We start from the raw sequence: 20,038 nt of genomic DNA, 5'->3' as shown, positions 1-20,038 counted from the left end.
CGTCAAGTCAAAGGACCAGGTATCGATGCATGAATCGAGTATCGTCATCGTTAATTAAGTATACCCAGACAGGTATTACACACTTCGAATGACCTGCAACACTTTTAGAAAAATGAAAAATCGATAAAATCGTTGGAGCCGGTATGTGCTCATCAGATCGTAAGTAATGAAGAATCTTCCAGCAAGTTCCTTGCTTTAATGATCCATTGATTACTGTTTAACCGTACCACGATTAATGCCAACAATAAATATAACGTAATAGAGTAGAATAATGGAACGAAATGAATAGGCTGCATTTGTAAGGAATTCAAAAGTGGAAAATTGCATAGTGCAATCCTTTTTTTATAATATTTGACTAGCAAAACAATTTTTCATCGAGATTCTTTTTTTATTTTTCTTTTATTATTCTTAATTATTTTCAAAGGTATGAATTTGGATGAAAATTTGCAATCTGGAGATGAGAAACGTCCAGTTTTCATCGTATTAGATTGTGGACAGATACTTTTTTCAATTATCCAAATAAACATGCATCGTTATCGTTCTAACGTAATCGAGAATTCTCAATGGAAATATACCAGGAAGCTTGTGGTCTCATCGATGCAACAACTGGACTTTATTATTTGTTACCATGCAGTCATATCGAAAGGAATTAAAATCGTCATCTCAATTGACCTGATATAAATCACTCAGACCCCCTGTGAGCGTATCTATGTACAGTCGTACATATGTAAATTAAAATCAATTATACGCGAACAGTTACGTGAAAGAGGTGATATCATATTGTATGTACAGTACGATATAACAGAATCCGGTATACACTGCAGTGAAACTACTCTACAAACTGGATTACATAATCTTGAATCATGCCACACTGTATGGTAGAAAAGCAGCCGGGTTTTGAAAGACAAGTTTCGAAAGGGATCTCAGTATTGGATTAATCTTACTTTATTATTCACACATTTCTTATATTCAGGCTTGCTTACATTTTGCCTACATTTCAAACTAATTAAATTTATACTGATGCGCATCTTCCATTGAAATTATTTACCTTCTACTTGTATTATTTTCGATTTTACTATATATTGTTCTTACTTTCATTTTATTATACATGCATAAACAATTGATAGAGACTGCGAATATTTATAGAAATTTTTATTTTCGCGAATCTAATTAACCTGATCTAATTACCCTATAATTTATTATATATCGTAACACATGTGTTACATGTATTTAATATGCTTTCAGATTTGTTTCATTCACTGAATATTATAAGGATTAATGTATTTTGAATATTTTATGTATTTCTATATATTATATTCGTTCTGTGGATTTTTTAATTTCGCATAAACACGTAGAAATCCAGTTGGTCTGGTTATTGTTATTAAAAAATTCCTTGCTTTAGGATAACTTCATTAAAATTAATCGTGTGTTTTTACGTATTATGATATAAAAGATCAACGATTCATCGTGAGGAGAAAGAGGGAGAAACTCGCCTCTCCTTCCGGTTCCATTATTCTCGTATATATAAGAATTTACACGTACGGAAACCTTACATTCGCAATATAAGGTAAGGTCATTATGCAAGAAGTTCGTATCTCCCACGACAGTAAAAATTACTAATTTCAGAACGTGAGATGTTCTCATCCTTTTAACGCCGGATTGCTCCTCTCCTCTTTTTTTTTTTTTTTTTTGAAGTAATTTTTTATTCGCGCGTCGCGAAAATTTTCAAATTCGTTCACGTGTTACATAATCGAGGGAAGAACGAACGTTCACTGCGTGAAAATTATACATTGAACAGCTGAGAAATTTCAGAATGAAGATAGTAAAGAATCGGAAGCAAAATGTTTGAAGTTATTTATAAAATGTCTTGCCTCGATAACTCAACGCAAAGATGACACAAGAAAAAATCAATATTTGCATTTCCGATAGGCAAACAGTATCTTAAAACTCAACAGAAGAACTCAGTAGATTGAAAAATAATTTTGACACGGACAATATTTATCTTTTTTTATTCCTTAATTTTCCATCGTCCCATATTTCACTTTGACCTAATTGTGAAACCTTCCAAAATTATTGGTATAATTATTAATTGGAATTGCAAATAAAACGAAAAATTGCATATTCTGATTGTGCATAACAAATGATATTAAATAGATTTAAGATCTCCACACACGTGTCTAATTTTTAAATTGCCTGACATATTTAATAAATCTTATGATATTTGCAAACTGGCTTTTTGAATTGGCTTAAATATAAAGTCAGATTACTAAAGAAAGTTCAAATAGAAATCTCAGTGACATAAAACTCTGTCAAGAGAAGAGAAAATCTCCCGTTTCAAAGACACGGTGTTACATAACAGAATCAAGTGTCCATGATCCTTATTATTATAGGCAATGACTATATATGTACAGTGGATGGAATGTTAAAACCTACATACATTATATACAAAAAGGGGATAAAAAGACGATAAATCGTCTTAGCAGGAAGCAAGTTAGCAAGAACAGCGTTGGACAGATAGCAGAAACAATCGCAAGCCTTCAAAAAGAATAGTAGAAAGATTTACAAAAATTAATGGACGAAGACAAGGGGAGACGAACGAGATGTTCTTTGACCGCTTTCTTGGGGTCTCTAGTTGGTCGCCATGACGACCTGAAGGGTCCATGCTCTCTAGCACTCTCGAGGTCGACAAGGACAAGTCGTCAAGGGGTGCCAGCAACACTCGTTTCTACCGCTCGTCACATATTCGCGAGAACTCTTTTATTCTGACAAACACCGTATTTCTCGTGTACAGCAACATGCAGTTTCAGTTCTAAGAATAAGAAAAATATAGATGCTTCAATTTCGTAGAAAGATTGGAAAAGCAATTGTGTATTTACCAGAGAAAGAGTACAGACTTAAAAAGTAAATTTAAGTTTATTAAAAAAATGCTTGCTTTTTTATTTCAATTTCATTCGTTAATTTTTAATTAATTTATCCCGAAATTTATTGAAATAAAATGAAAAGTTTAAGGGATACTCGAGGTGAGACAGCAGATCTTTAATACCAAGATAAGATGTAATTTTCAAAATTCCAAATTAAGATGATGCTTAACCTCGATTATTTATTCTCTTAATCTCTGGAATTCTATCTAAAATTCTATTGCAAGTTTCGCTATGAATTTATTCGAAGGAAGTAGAAAATAACATACCAGTTAGTACAGAGTCGTGAAACTTTTCTCACGATCTTTTTAACTTCTTCTTAGAAGGTAAGTAGAAAGGGTTTTGACATTAATGAACAAATAAGTACAAAGAAATTTCTGCGATTGTTTTTTTAAATTAAAATATCTTGAAATTTCGAATAGATCACTGTATAATTTTTTTTCGTGAAATTATGGCAATTAAAAGATTGAATTTTTCAATAAAATCTTTAATCTAAGTTAGTATAATTGATTAACTAATTTATTTTGGAATGTTAGCACTGTCTGAGAAAAAGGAACATTTAGATGTCGTAGAATGCAAGTCTTATTAAAAAGTTGACAAATTTCTGATGTGAGTTAATCACTGCTTGACGTAATCTGGTTGTAAAAATATGTCTGCAATTTCTGCAAACATACGTAATGTTTTTTATTATTTGACGAAATTCCATTCCTCGCATAATGCAAAAATGTTTTTTTGCGAATGAAGCAGAAAGTCACATGTACAGAGAAAATAAAGTTACACACTTGCAGTATGAATTCTAAATATGTTTTACGTTCTTTCTGCATTCAATTCTTGTTTCTTCAAGTTTAGATGTACAAACAACACATGTTAGTTTATTATTTTTGAATGAACACTCTATAATTAATATTCTCAAATGGAAATTATTTTTCAACTTGACTGTTTTCAATTTTTAATTCAATTTTTAACTTTTCCAGAAAAGTTTAATATTGAAACAATTAATTACGCGATAAATATCTAATGATTAAATATATCTAACAAATTGAATTTTTATTTTCGAGCAAGACTCTAAAAATGAGGATAAATATCTGTATCGATAACAAGTGTTTTCTTCGAATCTTGGAAAATACAGAAAATAGAAGGATTATTTATTCATTAACAGAAGCTTGCTACCCGGAAATAGAAAATCGATATAATGGGTATAACAGGTAGATGTAATCTACCCTATAATCAACGTAGATAGAAGATCAACGTATCTAAAGTTAGAATTAAGAATCCACGTTGCAAGGAATGTGATTCTTTATGACATTATCGAGAAAATGAAAGTTTTGGATACGACTGAGAATAATATATAACAGTCATGGTCGGAAAATTTAAATACAATGTTGGGGCTTCGTTGCAAAGTGAGTATTATCGAAAGAACTGACTCATCCTCACAACTAAGAGATCATTGGAGGGAAATAGCGTGAAGTAAATCACGTTCTAGAATTAATTTTACCATACACTTTTATGTGTGTGAAAGCTATAATTGCCTTCAAGTTGTTGCTCCTAATTGGATTTTGAAGAGAATTAATTCTCATCTGTCCTTCAATCTCCCAATTTAGTCTGTCTCTTGGTGTCAAATTAATATAGTAAAGAGCTAACAGGTACAATGAAAAGAGAAATTGCTAAATTTGTAAATGCTTTTTATTAATTAGACAGCGGATGTTTATGCAATATTATATTCCTACGAATATAATAAAAAAAAATTCTGTCTCGTTTATTAAATAATATGTTTAAGTTTCACTTTGAATATTTTACACATCTCTAAATACTATTGCATGCATATTCTATAGATTTTCGGAACCTTAAATGCACAAACATCCCCCCTGTGCCGTTACTGTATTTTAAAATTTATTAAATTATTCAGATGACTCAAGCAAAATATCTTGTTGACCTTAACGTTCATACTTAACGTTCGAGAAGTTCAACAGCGTGTTTTTCTAAAAACCTACACACGTATCTTCAGCGACGTGGACGAAACAATGGAAATCTAACGCAAAAAAAGAAGCATTGGATCAAATTTCCCCTTCCAAAGTGGAATTTTTGCAAATTATCTTAAATTATCCTACCAATTAACTATATAAAGAAGATGTTAATAACCGAAGAAAGCAGAATGCAACGAACAGTTGTTAAATAATATTTTCAAAATATTTTCATACGCACGTGGATAACGTGACCACGTTTTATGCACCGTCAAGCTTCATTGCATTTTTATTAATAAAGGCTAGGATTATTGGATGTAAGTTCTCACCTTTAAACTTTAGTAGCCTTTATCCAATCGTGTTATACATGCATCGTAATTATTATCTCATATAGGATATCGAACGACATTGAACAAACACCGTGGCTGGCCATTCTAATCTTTCTTTTAATCTTTTAACTATAACTATACAGAAGAATGGATCAGAGACTTTCGCATCGCACAAAGGCACCAATAATAGACTAAAATGTTACGTCAAATATTTTACAAAGGTGTTTGAAGACGTTCACCACATCCATGTTTTATTCTTCGGAAAAGTTTTCTCTTTCAGAGAAGCTTTCTACACGCTTTTTGTGTACACGTACGTACAACGTGTACGTACGCACGTACAACTTACGTCAACGATTTTATCCCAGGAAATTTACGTAAAAGATACCTAATATTGCAAAGAAGCGTATTCTAATCTGACAACATGGACGACTAGGGTCAAGTGCCGATATGGTTTGGCCAAGCTGAACTGATAAATGACAGAATCGTGGAGAATCCAAGAGAGGATCAATCACGTTCCAATATTAACAAAAATTAAATTAACTACCGCGATAATAAGAAACTTCAATGATGTAACAAATTTAGAATCAATGAGGATCAAATCATGTACGAAAACATTAAAAAGTTGGCAATTCATCGTAGGTGCTATTTATTTATTTACTACAATTTCATCAAGTTTACTGCAAATTTTTGTAATTGAATATATTCCAATGTTTTCTCGATTGACGTTGGTCTCGATAGCGTAACGCCGAATGGGCCAAGTTTATTCGATCCTGTGTTTCCGTATTGTACATATTGAAGCTTTCGATTGCCGAGCAAACACAATCGTTGTACTCGACCAGTCTACTAGACCGCAATCACGGCTATTGTTCGGTCTCGGGTCATGTTATCAAAATGAAATAAACAAGACGCATCCCAAACATGATAAGACAAAAGTTTTCGTATCGAGCATTCGAGTAACTTTGTATATAAGTATTCATGCATTGTAATAATATACTAATAATTGCAAGATATCGCAAGTAAGTATTCTTTAAAAAGTATTCTTTATTAAAGCAAAGAAATATAAGAAAGTGCACAACCTTAAATAAGAATTTCTCTCAAGAGAGTGTAGATTATTTATTCAACATCGATACAACAAAGTGTTCAGAGTTATGGTCGCGTAACGCTTGATTAGCAAGAAAAAATACATAGTACAAGGTTAGACACATTTTTACATTTCATGCCTTATTCATCAGGAAATAATATTTTTTCTTTTAACGATCTCTATTGAGAAACTCACTTTCAGTTTGTTTTCAGTTCATTTTATTGAAGTGTGTACGCAGCGAATTCTTCACGCAATTTAAGCAAATGTTGTAAATGTTTCTCATCCTTCGATTATGTAGACCAATCAAAAAAGATTAAGCAAAGAAACGCACGTCAAATAATATTGATAAGAAAACTAACGTCATTTGCTTAAACAAGAATAATCTAAAATGATATTTGACAAATAATTAATGATCGTTAATAGATGGATTAATCACATAAAATTTAAAAAAAATAATTAAAATTCGTCATTTATTAATTTTTCAAGAGAAGACGATAAATATTGCTGTTAGCCATTATTTTAGCACAACATTTTTGTACCTAATATGAGTTTTAATTTCATTAATTGCTGTGACCTATCATTCGCTTACGTGAATGCATTAGTGATTTTTATACGATTGAACATCGTTATCTTCACACGTAGTTGACGTTCATCGCATACAACGATAGTGATTGCATTAATACGTACACGAGAATGTATCTTATCTTGCCACACACTTTTTTAGTATGTTCTAACATTCGCTAGTTCTTGTCAATACCCATGATAATGGTTTTTTTGTACATTGATATCAAAAAACGTTATCGTTTTACTCACAAAAGTGTTTCTCAATATTTCGAATTTCTAGAAATTTGTTAGTTTTTAATCAAATGTCGCCAGGTATTGGTAATGACAGAAAGTATCATTCAGTAGGAAATTTTTGTCCGATTAAGAAATTTTTCGTAGGAAGAAATTCTCTCTCACTCTGAATGGAAAATTCTCGATTATTACACGTGGTGATGACTCACCTTTTGTCCACGAAGGATTAAGAAACAAAATCAATGATATAAAAATCAATTACGAACCGGGCATAGAAATAAAGAATACGAAGAGGAACTGAAGAAAACTGATAATTAATTGAATTAATCGCACATTGTCGGAACCATGTACAAGTTCTACGTAATTTAACGAATGTTCTGGAACCTTGTCACGCTATGTCGAGTGAAAGTAGTACATGATTTCAGATTTACAACCGTCTCTCCTATACACCATTACATAAATTATTTTTGCGTTGAAGATCGATCATTTCGCGATAGCTTCGAGTGAGTCGAACAATAAAATGTTCGACTCGATCGGAAAATAAGATAACACGCTTGAAATAAATGTTCCATACAGTTCACGACTGTCCCACAGACTACAAACGTGACGATCGAGTGTCATTACGTTTTATACTGTACAAAGTTGCAAAAAGATAATAAGAACAAGAGTCGTTACTATACTGTGAATTTCTACGTAAGTTCTCGTTCCTTATTAAATATTAAATATTAAATACAGGTATTTTCGATATTTCATATATTGTCGTGTATCATGTGCGTTTTACGTGTTTTTGCATTTTTAAATTTCCTACAAAAGTATAAAAATTCTGGTTATTAAAGGTTATTAAAATCGTTTCTCTCACGGTTACGATTTTCATGGTCACTCGTATTATTTTATTAAAATGAAGCCGTGTGATAATTTCGGGGGTATCGTATGTTCATAGAATTTTATTATTATGAAATTAATTTGATCTGAACATTCTTCTAAGGCTGCTTTATGTTTCCAATATTTCATAACGAAAAGGAGGTAACCCTAAGATTTGACCCTATTTCATATACATAATTTACATTATGTAATGTATGTACATCGTTTCCTATTTCTCGATGATTTACATATGAAAGAAATCCGCCGTTCAAAAACAACAACGACAAATGAAAATTATTCCACTCTTATTTTTATTTCCATCTTTCGTACAGGATATAGGTAAGATTATTTGGCTCTCCTTAATTATACATGCACCGATAAGTAGGTATTAGTACACCATAATAGTTAATTTTCAACATAAATACAAATAAAGTACTTCTTCTATTACTTTTACTTTCTAATTATCTTATTGTAAATCTTATTTCATTCGAATCGTATTACGTTACACTATGTGATATATTAAATAATACATAATGTAATACATTTGACAGGTGTTTTAATATCTACTTATACTAGCAGCACTATAATCCTCAAAAATAAATTACAATACTCGATATACGACACCATCACTAACGACACTGCGATGTTTTCATCATCTTTTATCAAAATTAAAATGATTCTTGTAATATTTCAAATATTAATTTAATAGCCGATAAGATTGTTCTTTTTTCAGATAATCAAACGATTAAAAAAGTTCTCATTAACGGAGCAGTATTTACTAAATTACTGACATTAATTTGAATTCATAATTTTAAATTGTCCTTGCATACTCACATTTATCATTACATATGTAATTATCTACAGCCTATTAATAACCAATCGTAAATTAGAAAGGGGGAGAATGTATAACGAGTTAAGATTCTTCGATCTGACAATGTCAAAAGAGCATACGCATCGTCAGCTTCGAATTTATCGTTTCTTGCAGTTCCGGTTTTTCAGATTTTCTATCGAGTCGTCACTGCCAATTGTGATATCCAAATCGAGATGAAAAAAATGTTATTTCAAAATTATTTCGAAATTGTCGAATAAATGAAATTCAAAATAGTTTGACTCTTTTATCGAAACATTTTTGGAAGAGATATGATTTTGGCTTCGACGACATGGCATTTCTCGAGCAAAAGAATAAATTACCATATAGTGAAATATCTTTTATCATAAAACTCTTTGTTGGAGAGAAAAAAGGATACGGATATACAGATATATGTATGTTGAAGAGAATTTGCGACAGTGTTTATTGAGAAAAAGCGATCTTTATTGTATAATATGCTCTTTCAAGTCAAATGTTCTTTTCATGCTGTATATAATATGCGTGTCAGGTATAATATAAGTTATATTATACATATAACTTAATATATTAATATATTCTTAATATATACAAAGATGTATTTGTTGCACGTACATATGCATATATGTATGTATATATGTTTGATTAACGCGAAACGTGAAACTACAATAATTGGCTTATATAATATATATTATTTCAAACGGAAGAACTTGGAGATAGATTGTTGCTGCTGATTCGTGCAAATTTTATCAAAAAACTCTCCCAAAGAGGGATTGTATTGTATGCTTATACAGGATCGTGATAATTTTCAATGAATTCAATTGGGAAGTAATAAGAAACTCAATTGCAATATATACTATAACTTATACATATATACTATATATTATGTCATATATAACAGATCCATTCATACAAATGACAAAATCTTTAAAATTCACAATCATACGTTCGATATTCGCCTACAAAGTATGTACAAAAAGAAAGGAAATTAAGAAAGGAAAAGAAAGAAAACGCTGCGATCGGTTGAACTGACAACAGCAGATTCGTTTCTCGACTTGTGAAACGAAGCAATAGATACTTAACGAAGGAAGTCGGAAACAAACGTACAAATTAGACGATGACTAAAAGCCCTTCGATGATCCTGTTAACAATTTCATTCGATTTTTTTTTTTTTTTTTTTTTATATTCACCGTGCATCGGTCGCTACAACATAAACTGCCGTACATGCTACCGTGAAGTCTATTGTTAACTATGACGCCATCGTCTACGTAATATCACAGACAATCTTAAAATTTATCAAGAAATGATACATCAACGACTCGAGACAATATCTATTTTACAAACGCTTCGAGATCTCGACCAGTTTTCTTAAGTAACACGTCCGAATGGAAAATATGACAAATATCTTTGGACAACATTTCGCAGCAAATCGTCCTTCGTGCCTCTCATCGACGTGTGATCTTCGTACTACGAGGAAAAGGTCACGCTTTATCAAATTTAATCCTATCTGTGAACTGTGAAAGTGAGATTTTTAACTGTACCAACGATCTAAATCTGTTGGCTTGCATCGAAGGCCACGCGATTGAGTCCAGTCGAAAATTTCCGAGAAAGTTTTTCAACAAATCGAGACGTAGATAATAGTTGTAGATGCTTTAAGAGAAGTTTATAATCGTTTCAATGATATTCAGTTCGACAACGCACGATAATTTGTTAGTGGATTTGATACAGATTGCCGATGAACACGAATTTCGTGCAGAATGAATAACTTGACATAATTCAATGGCCATTTATTAACCATATTACTCGTATAACCTACATATATTTATTCGTATTTATTCGTCGCACAATACATGAGATCGCGTAAAGGACCATTGGATCATAAATGAAAAATCTGTCTGCCTTTGAAATTAGCTGACTTACTTTTTTATAAAATATTGTACTCTGATTACACAATTCAATTCATGAATTTCTATTCGAAAACAAGAAACGAATCAACCTTCGTTCGTTTTTTATCTGTAAATTCTCGGTAAGTGGATATCGCGTTGACCGATATGTATCGTTAATTGGCAGCTTGATCATTCGCAATCATATGATCCATTTCGAAACGTGGCTATTTTAGATAATTCAATCTATACTAACTGTATCGCGTCGATGATAAACAAAGTTAACGCTTGGCCAATCATTCTGTCGAATAGTTTCGAACGAACCCTTTTAGGAAAACGTAAAAAAAGAAAACGAAACAGTTGGTTCAATGTATCTACAAGGAACCGTCGAGATCAGGTTCGATTCGATACTGAAAAGTCGTTCAGTGCCTCGACAAAGGCTACCTACGAACCTTTCAGAAGACTCCACTCCACTTTATCTCAAATTTCATTGCGCGGATGTGCAATTAATCCATTAAGAACCTGACGATAATTTGTCATAGTGTTGCGGAAGCTCCAATTATTTCAAATTTCATAAAATTAGAGTAGAATTTAGAGTAAATTGGAGAAAAAAAGAAAAATTGGCTAACGTTCTGTTCTCAAAAAACAAATGATTTCCATAGAATCCATCGCACAAAAGAAAAGATCATATAAATAACGACAGATACTAAATTGATGAAAACTAGCGTTCGTAATCGTCGTTTTCCGCTATTTTTTTTTTTTTTTTTTTTTTTTTTTTTTAATTTATGGAGTTGATCAATGTAGCTTCTGAACGGCTGATATAGCAGAGGGCCGATCCTCTCTCGCTCAATCGAATCACCTGGAAGCTCTTTCTAACCGGTGATCGGTAGAGCATAACCACGGTAGCTCGCGGTTGCCAGGTCAAAGTTAACGGTTATTTTCACAGAGAAAGAGAAGAGGAATCACACTAGTATGCACAGTCGAATCGCGTAGGTAGTGTAGTCTGATGAAAGAAAACGCTCATCTCCCTTCTCCTCCTCTTTTTTTTTTTTTCTTTTTATTCTTCGCTGCTCTTCTCTGCTCTCCTTCCCCTGCCGTATTCTTCTTTCTCGTTTTCTCTTCTAGCAGAGTTTGATCCTTCCTCGTGTCTTCTTCTCTCCCTTCGAACCTTCTCGTTGCACCGGCTAGAAGGAACGCTGCGATTGGTCACAGCTGGCTAGGATCGATGATGCTGCTGGCTGGTTAGAGCCCCTAGTGGCAACATGGCCTCGCGCCATAATTCCCTGGACCCTTAACACGATAGACGACGGGTGTCGATGACATTTTGCCGACGATAACTTGACGTGGTTGGTCAACGTTCCACAGGGTCCTAATAAGCCCGACTGTCGGACGTTTTCCAATTTACGACCGATTGTGTCTTTTCTCTCGATGCCAATCTGAATTAAATCGGTCCATGGCCACAGTGTTGTCACTCCCCTCTGTCAATGACGAGACACATCTAAATTCCTCTGGTATCTGAAGCAGGAACTCTCCCTCGATGCAAACGGATGAGAATCAGCTCTCGAAATTGTAACGCGTCGCGTGTAGAGAGTTGAAAACGCGTGTCGAGTCGAGAAGGTACAAAAGTCGGATAAATTAATACTTTTCTTTTCGTCGAGCTTTCCTTACCAATGTGTGAAGAAGGATCGATCGGTTATCGCGGCTTTCGGCCGTTCGTCGTGTGAATGACACTGGGGTGCATGTGACACGACGCGCTGGCTGTTTACTCGAATAATATAATTCTTAGATCTCCTCCTCCTCGACGATCGGCAGGCTGCTCTGATGCACCAGAGGACTTGTTCTCGCAGTGAAGGCCATCACCCAGTAATCCAGCTCCTTCTTGTTCTCCATGAGGAAGGTTAACGCAATCGGCGAGTCGAAACCTTTCTGCCTAACCAGAAATCCTTCCTCCCCGTACCGTTCGATCATCGTGTTTCTCAAGTTCAACACGCCCAATGGTCTGCACACCTTTTTCTGGGGGTAAATTACGGCGAAATGCTCGACACTCGTCCGGTAGACCTTCACTTGCACGCCTTGACGATGACCATTTGGGCCGACCAAGGTCATGTAACCGCTCATGTTCTCGGTGTTCCAACAAGAATCCACGTTCGAGTCCTTCAAGCTCGACTGGTTGAATTGCAGGAAGTTAGTATGCATCGCTACGTCGGCTGGCATGTCGCCTTTTTGATTTCTCTTGTTTGTAATCTTTGGTTCTTTTTTTCGTGTTCTATTTACTCCGATCCGGTCAGACGACGGACAGATCGGTCGTTGATCGGGAAAAATTCGAGACGAACGGTATAATAGTATGTATGTATGCGAATAATTTGGAGCGTACAGAGTCAACGACTCTCGTCTATGTAACCTTTCTCTACGTGAGGAGAAGATACACCGTTCTACCAACCTCGCGACACTGTTACTCGCAGTGAACTGTCCGCGTGAACTTTCGCCACCTCTATTTATACAAGGTGTGCGTTTCGCAGAAGCGTACGCATGCGCGTTGCTATACGCGCAAGTGCTCTCAGCAGATATGACATCGCGAACCGATAGCTGTTGGGGCACGAGTTATTATAATTCAAAATCGTCGACCGATATTGTGACAGAGATAATCGACTTTCAGGAATAATTTTTAAATGTACATAATATATCATATAGTTCAATAACTTATGCATCTCGCTTGCTTTCTGCGATTCGCGACAAGGTTATTACGTTTTGTTGCTCTTATCTAAGTGTGCAACGACGTTCTATTTCCTGTAAACAATGTTGGATTATACATATGTCGCAATGAACCGATTGTAAAAAACACAGTGTCAAAAGTATTCTTGCTCTTTTCTTCGAGTTCATTATCATTATCGGGGAATATATGAATATAAATTTCATTGATATTTGATTAGAAATTCGAAATTTAATTTAATTTAAAATTGATGTTAATTTCAATTTAATTTGATTTGATTAGAAGCGAAATTTAATTGTTGAAAAAACCGACTAATATACTACAAGTACATACATATACATGTACATACATAATACATATTTCAGTATACATACTAAATTCCTTTGATTTGAAAAAATGAATTATCGTTTGACATTACTACAGAAAGAAAGAAACTGTAATCTTATACGATTATTTGGATATTAGGATACTAGGAATGTATAAAAATGATTATTATATAACACAAACGAGGCTAACCAAAACATATTTGTTTGAAACGCACAATAGTGATTAATGGATGTGCATTTTTAATTAGTCTGCCTCGTGTTATGAATTTTACTTTAACAGAGTATCTCGAGTGAAACGTTTAGTGATGGGACGAATCGTGATACATCTTCCATATAAAATTTTCAGTAATAATTAAAGGAGCTGCTGCAATAAGAAATCTACTTCACTTTTCAGTAATTTAACCAACTCCAAATCAATTGAAGCTGAAACACTCTTTCGAGACGTTCTACGTTGTAACGATAAATTTTTATTCAACTACCAAATATGAGATCTATGTTTTTCTTGAACTGTAAGTTCTCAAATTCCTTGAATCGTGCGTATTATATCGTGTAGTATATAACTACAGCAAAAGTAAGATTCACGTTGAGCTTAATGCATATCATTATTTTGCCGGTGTGGAAAGATCTCTGGCGAACGGCCAGGTTTCTCGTGTCTCGCTTAGTTTTTGGAACGTACTTCCCTTAATTTAGAGGAGGAAGCGAAACGCTCCGGCTTCCACACAGTGTGAATCAGAGTTCAGAACTCATGTGTCCCTTTGCCAAAGAACCGGTCGGTACACTCATCGGTATTTATTAAGCGTCAGCCGTCCTCGTTCGTTCTGTCAAATAAATAATTTCCACCGTAAAGTCCACGTAATCGTTTCTTCTCAACGAACTGTTTATTTTCTTCGCGGGCAATAAGTTGCAGAAGCAAGTCGATTCCACGAATCTCTACTTTTCAAGAGTATGGCAAAAGTAGTCTTCCGTGAAAAGTCCGCGGTAGATGCTAATTTCCTCCCTTCGATTTCCATGGAAACGATTTCCACATAGACAACGTGATATAAATGACAACACACTATAACTTTATGTATGTCAAATGGTACTTCTTCTCAATGTAATAAATAAAAACTCTTTTTTCTTATCTTTTTTTCCTTGAACGTCAAATTTTGTTGATGTTTGAGAAATGTGCTTGATATAATATTTATTTAATACGTAACTTTTCTTTTATAATTTATATGAGAAAGAAAATTCTAAGATGAGATTTAATTCAAATACTAAGTATTATAATCTTATATATAATTTATAAACTTATAATCATGTTTATATTTAATTTCTAGAATGTAAATTTTTATAATTGCGATTCGATTTGTATATGAATATACCTCGTCTGTGTCTGCGCCTACGTTCGCATAAATCCCTGTCATACCGATCGTCAGTTAAACAGACATTGTCTGTATCGCCACCAAAATTTCGACAACAGAATTTTCAACAGATGAAAGTAGATTTACATCGAATCAATGAGATACTCGGCAATACTTGTTATTGTTCAATAGGACAGAATCAAGTGTATTCTAATTCAAAGTATATTTAATTACCATTGAGAAGGATCCTTTAAATTCCACAGTCCATGTTATCCCATCTTTCATCCATTCGTTTGGAAGTTGATAAATCTGTAACAAACTTATTTATTGGATTATTAGTTTTAAAAAATTTAGCACAAAAATGCCATGCCACTAGAACAATCTCAAATGGGAAGGGTGCTAAAAGAAAGAAAGAAATAATTAGCCAGAAGGGCTACTAAAGCATAATCAGTGTCCACTCAACATAAATCCGAACAATAAACCCGAGAGTGGAATATCTTTTTTGTTTCGCAACACTAGTTTATTGAAATCAGATATAAAATAGAAAACTTTCAAAATAAATCATGAAGAGTGCTTTGTAAATTTACAATATTAATTTATTTTGCTATTTAAAAAACTGCCAAAACTATAGCAGGAAATTTTATTTTTGCAACGATAACAAATATTAATTTATGTACTTATGTTGAAATATTCGCAACACTAATTAGAAAAATCCAATGTAGATGTGATGAAGGCTGCTGGTAATTATCTCTGTGCAACTTTTAGCTGCAGCAAGTGATTCAGGAACATACTTCCCCAACCTTGGTGGAAGGAATTCGGGCATTTTATAAACGCAACACTACTTAAAGAAACGCGATCGTTTATCAATGCAACACTAAGAAAATAATTGAAATAGCCACGATAAAAAATATATCTCAACACTAATTCTTAATTTGAAATTTATAATGTCTATTATGTCTGTTTAAAAGAAAATTACTATAATAAAGTCTTCAATTATTCGCGATAACGATAAACAGCAACGCTATAAAATTAATTAAAATTTAACAAATTTCTAATTCACTTTATAATAAAAAATATTAAAAAGAATAATCCGGTATCTTACATAATAATTCATGACAAGCAAACACAATCATTATCGTAAGCAACTCTAATGCAAACCGAAATAAATTTTTTCCCGCAGCTCTATTAACAACGCGAAATCTTGATTAGTTTGCGACTCTAATGCAATCCGTCACTAATTTTTTAAAACACTAATCAAAAACCGCGATTTGCCCATATGGTGATAAGTTGACATCAGCCAAAAAAAACTAAAACAAAAATACTACTACTACATTCTACAAATTCTAAAAGCGAGCATAGTGACAAAGTAGTAAAAAAGAATGACTTTCCATGCTTTAGATGGATTTCCCACCCAGAGGATGATAAGCCATTTGTTGTAGCCCTCTTCGTGGCAGTTTGCCGGGCCTCTTCTTTTCTTCGGGCGCGATGCCCGCTGAAACTTAAATTTAGGCTCGAGTCTTTCTAATCGCAAAACCAAAAAATAACTTATAAAGGTGAAATAAAAAATAAACCGCGGAAGCTGATACCAATACACACGGACGACCATCGATCATAGTGATCGTTGTCCGTTCGCATGTGCGTACTCGAGCAATACCTACACAAACGTTCGTTTCGGGACCTACTCGCGACCTATCCGCGACCGCGACCGCGATACTAAATTCGAAAAATCGAAGAATAAAACCAGAAACAAATGCCATGCTCAATTTGTACCAATTTCACTGTCGATTTTTCAAATTAGATTTCCAGAAATAGGTTGGACACGCGAAAAAGAGACACGCGATCAGAGACTGTGCCAACCTGCCCGGCCCTACCTACTTATAATTAAAACACAGGCACACCAGAAGTAAGCTACCTATCCTAATCAGGGCCCCTATATTTAAAAAAATGGCAAAACAGACACACCAACACACTCACTCTACGGTTCTCACACATACCACTCGGGCGCAAACCTAAACTAGAGAGGACGTCCCGGGACGCCTCCGACACCCGAGCTTAACACACAACTTTCACACTCTAATTTACGTACCATTTTCCTAAAATCGATTGACAATGGCTAGCGAACATTGCGTAAAATGTGATAAAAATATCTATATATATATTTATATTTCAATATAATAATATTTATATATTTTAATTAAATATTCATCATCATATTGTATAAATATTCATAATATTTGAAATAAGTAATATAAAATTGAATACAAAATTGAGAATTATTACATACATGGTTGAATAATAATAGTAAAAACGACGTAATTCCACATCCTAACCACATACACACATGCGAAAAAAACGTCGTGCACGATACACTAATACATTATCAATCGCTGAGAAATTATTAAGCTTATAAACTATAGTCATCATACCCATTGCCTTTTTCCCACCCAAGTAGCACCTGGGCACGTGAATGAGGTCTTGGCAATGAACATGGAAAGGATTAAACCTGAAAATCCTGAGCTAAAAAGAAGGTTATTATATATATTTTATAACTATTCTGTGACGAACTAATAACTTTCTCGTTTTATTTCAATTTTCAATAAGTCTACTTTATAATTTATTTTAAAAATTTAACAAATTACTAAAATGTTATAAATAAATGTTATAAATAAAAAGAGAAATCAGCAATGAATATATTTATCGAAAAAAACAAAGATTCAATGCAAATAATATCATATTCAATCATATCATATGTAATCATCAACTTTAAGTGAAATTAATAAAAATATCCTCAGGCGATCCCATTATCAAAGCTTATTTTTGGAAACAAAAGAAACATTTGAAACTTCAGCTTTGACTCTGAAATCTACCTGTCGCGAAGTGTTTTCTTGCACATAAAGTCTAACATTTTTAGAGAAATAAAATTGTACTTAGACAATTTCATCAAATTACTGAATTTAGAATTAAAATATTATAATATTATAAGATAAAATTAAATATTATTATTTTCTAAATAAAGATTTATTTATGTTAATTTCTTTATATATTATTTCGTACATATATATCTGTAATCCTTGATATGATATATAAAGTAATGTAAGATATGCAATTATTTTCAATAAATATAAACAAAACTAATATACTGTGAAAAGCAAATAATACAAATCTTAAACAAGATTATTTTCATTCTGATATATAACTTCATTTGTGTCTTTTTTAAATCTTTTTAAATTTTCCCTATTAAAACAGACATTTAATATCCATTTTCAAATTTTGCGCTTATTTTCACATACAAATTACATATCCATAAAATATATAAATAATAGATGTAGCTTTAGGACTTTACTATTATAAGGTATATATACTATATAATGTATTATAAATTAATATTAACAGTATGATCTAACATTTTGAAAAAATAAATTAGAACTTAAATAAATTAGAACTATTCGTTTGTATATAAACTATTTTTTACAACACATATCTTTACTATTAAGGAATTTATATTGTTATATATTAATTGTTTGTGTATTAGACTTAAGTTTCAGCTTAAATTTTATGATACTAGATGACGCTGTTTCTTCTTCAACATAACACTCTTTGTCTTCCATTTTCCAATTCCTTTTTATATGATCACAGGACAAGTGAAAGTAAGTTAAGTTAGAAATATTAGAAATTATTGAAAAATTGCAATTATTTCAATATCTGTTTAACTAATTGCTTTGTATTTTTTTTTTTAAGTCCTTACGCTTACAGTAGTAATACTCCAATATTTATGTGATGCATTAAAGTTCAACACATGGCATGTTGTAATAAACGTGGTTGTAGACGTTTTCCAAAAAACTTATGCGAATATAATTTATCACAATTTATAATTTAATATTCATTTTGCTGGTAAATTATTTACGAATTATTTACGAAAAATTATTTATAAATTATATGAATAGTATAAGAGTATCATATTTGTTTTAAATGTACAGTGACGTATTGCACAAAAGCGTGAAAAGCAGATGCAATAACTCTATCACCATTATCTCTTTGTTATTTATATTTCTTTGTTATTTATATATCTATATTTCTTCTAGATAATATCTAAATAATACCTTCATTATAAAAATTTCAAGCTGTGGAAAACAAATAAATTTTTGTTGTTTTACAGTTACAGATTCATCATGCAGATATTTGTTAAAACCCTAACAGGGAAGACCATCACGCTTGAAGTCGAGGCGTCGGACACCATCGAAAATGTTAAAGCAAAAATTCAAGATAAAGAAGGTAACGTTTAAAAAGTATACTGAATATTCCTTCAATTTTCTTCCATGTTTCTTAAATTTGCAATTGTTTCAATTTCAGGGATTCCACCAGATCAGCAAAGATTGATCTTTGCTGGAAAACAATTGGAAGATGGTAGAACTTTGTCTGATTATAATATTCAGAAGGAATCTACATTACATTTGGTGCTTCGTTTAAGAGGCGGAGCCAAAAAGCGCAAGAAGAAGAATTATTCGACTCCCAAAAAAATCAAGCACAAGAAGAAGAAGGTTAAACTCGCTGTATTGAAATTTTACAAGGTATTTCAATAACCATTCTAAGTTTAAATTAATTGACTTGAATTGTAGAAAAACTGATTAGGTTGAAGAAGTTAGAAATAATAAAAACAAAAACAAACAAAACTTTGAATTTTGTTAAATAGGTGGATGAGAACGGAAAAATCCATAGATTGAGAAGAGAATGTCCTATGGAGCAGTGTGGTGCAGGAGTCTTTATGGCCGCAATGGAAGATCGTCATTATTGTGGCAAATGCGGCTATACTCTTGTATTCAATAAGCCCGAAGATAAATAAATACTGAATTTAAAAATTTTGTGAAGATAAAGTTCTTTTGTAACTATATATATCAAATTGAACACCTTACATAACTTATTTCATAATGTTGAAAAAAGTAAAATGTAGTATTTAATATAATCATATTAATTATTATTATATTATAACTGA

The 20,038-nt window shown here is 32.6% G+C and overlaps 1 protein-coding gene across 2 annotated transcripts; it reads left to right on the top strand.

The window, feature by feature from the left end:
- Nucleotides 1-10,239: 10,239 nt before the first annotated feature.
- LOC122527844 (ubiquitin-40S ribosomal protein S27a) lies at nucleotides 10,240-19,906 on the top strand. 2 transcript variants are annotated; one of them, XM_043652405.1, is made up of 6 exons: nucleotides 10,240-10,253; nucleotides 11,398-11,402; nucleotides 15,180-15,185; nucleotides 19,205-19,320; nucleotides 19,399-19,616; nucleotides 19,739-19,906. In XM_043652405.1, exons 4-6 carry the CDS (start codon nucleotides 19,218-19,220, stop codon nucleotides 19,886-19,888), a joined length of 471 nt encoding a protein of 156 aa, XP_043508340.1. In that variant the 5' UTR covers nucleotides 10,240-10,253; nucleotides 11,398-11,402; nucleotides 15,180-15,185; nucleotides 19,205-19,217; the 3' UTR covers nucleotides 19,889-19,906. The 2 variants fall into 2 exon arrangements, with proteins under 2 accessions (XP_043508340.1, XP_043508339.1); XM_043652404.1 differs by lacking the exons at nucleotides 10,240-10,253; nucleotides 11,398-11,402; nucleotides 15,180-15,185 and adding an exon at nucleotides 18,609-18,695.
- Nucleotides 19,907-20,038: the final 132 nt, after the last annotated feature.

The sequence above is a fragment of the Frieseomelitta varia genome, unplaced genomic scaffold (assembly GCF_011392965.1).
Source record: "Frieseomelitta varia isolate USP_RPSP 00005682 unplaced genomic scaffold, Fvar_1.2 scaffold_232, whole genome shotgun sequence".
Classification (NCBI taxonomy): Eukaryota; Metazoa; Arthropoda; class Insecta; order Hymenoptera; family Apidae; genus Frieseomelitta; species Frieseomelitta varia.
The sequence above is the reverse complement of the archived record's forward strand: the minus strand, read 5'-3'. Positions and strand labels throughout refer to the sequence as shown.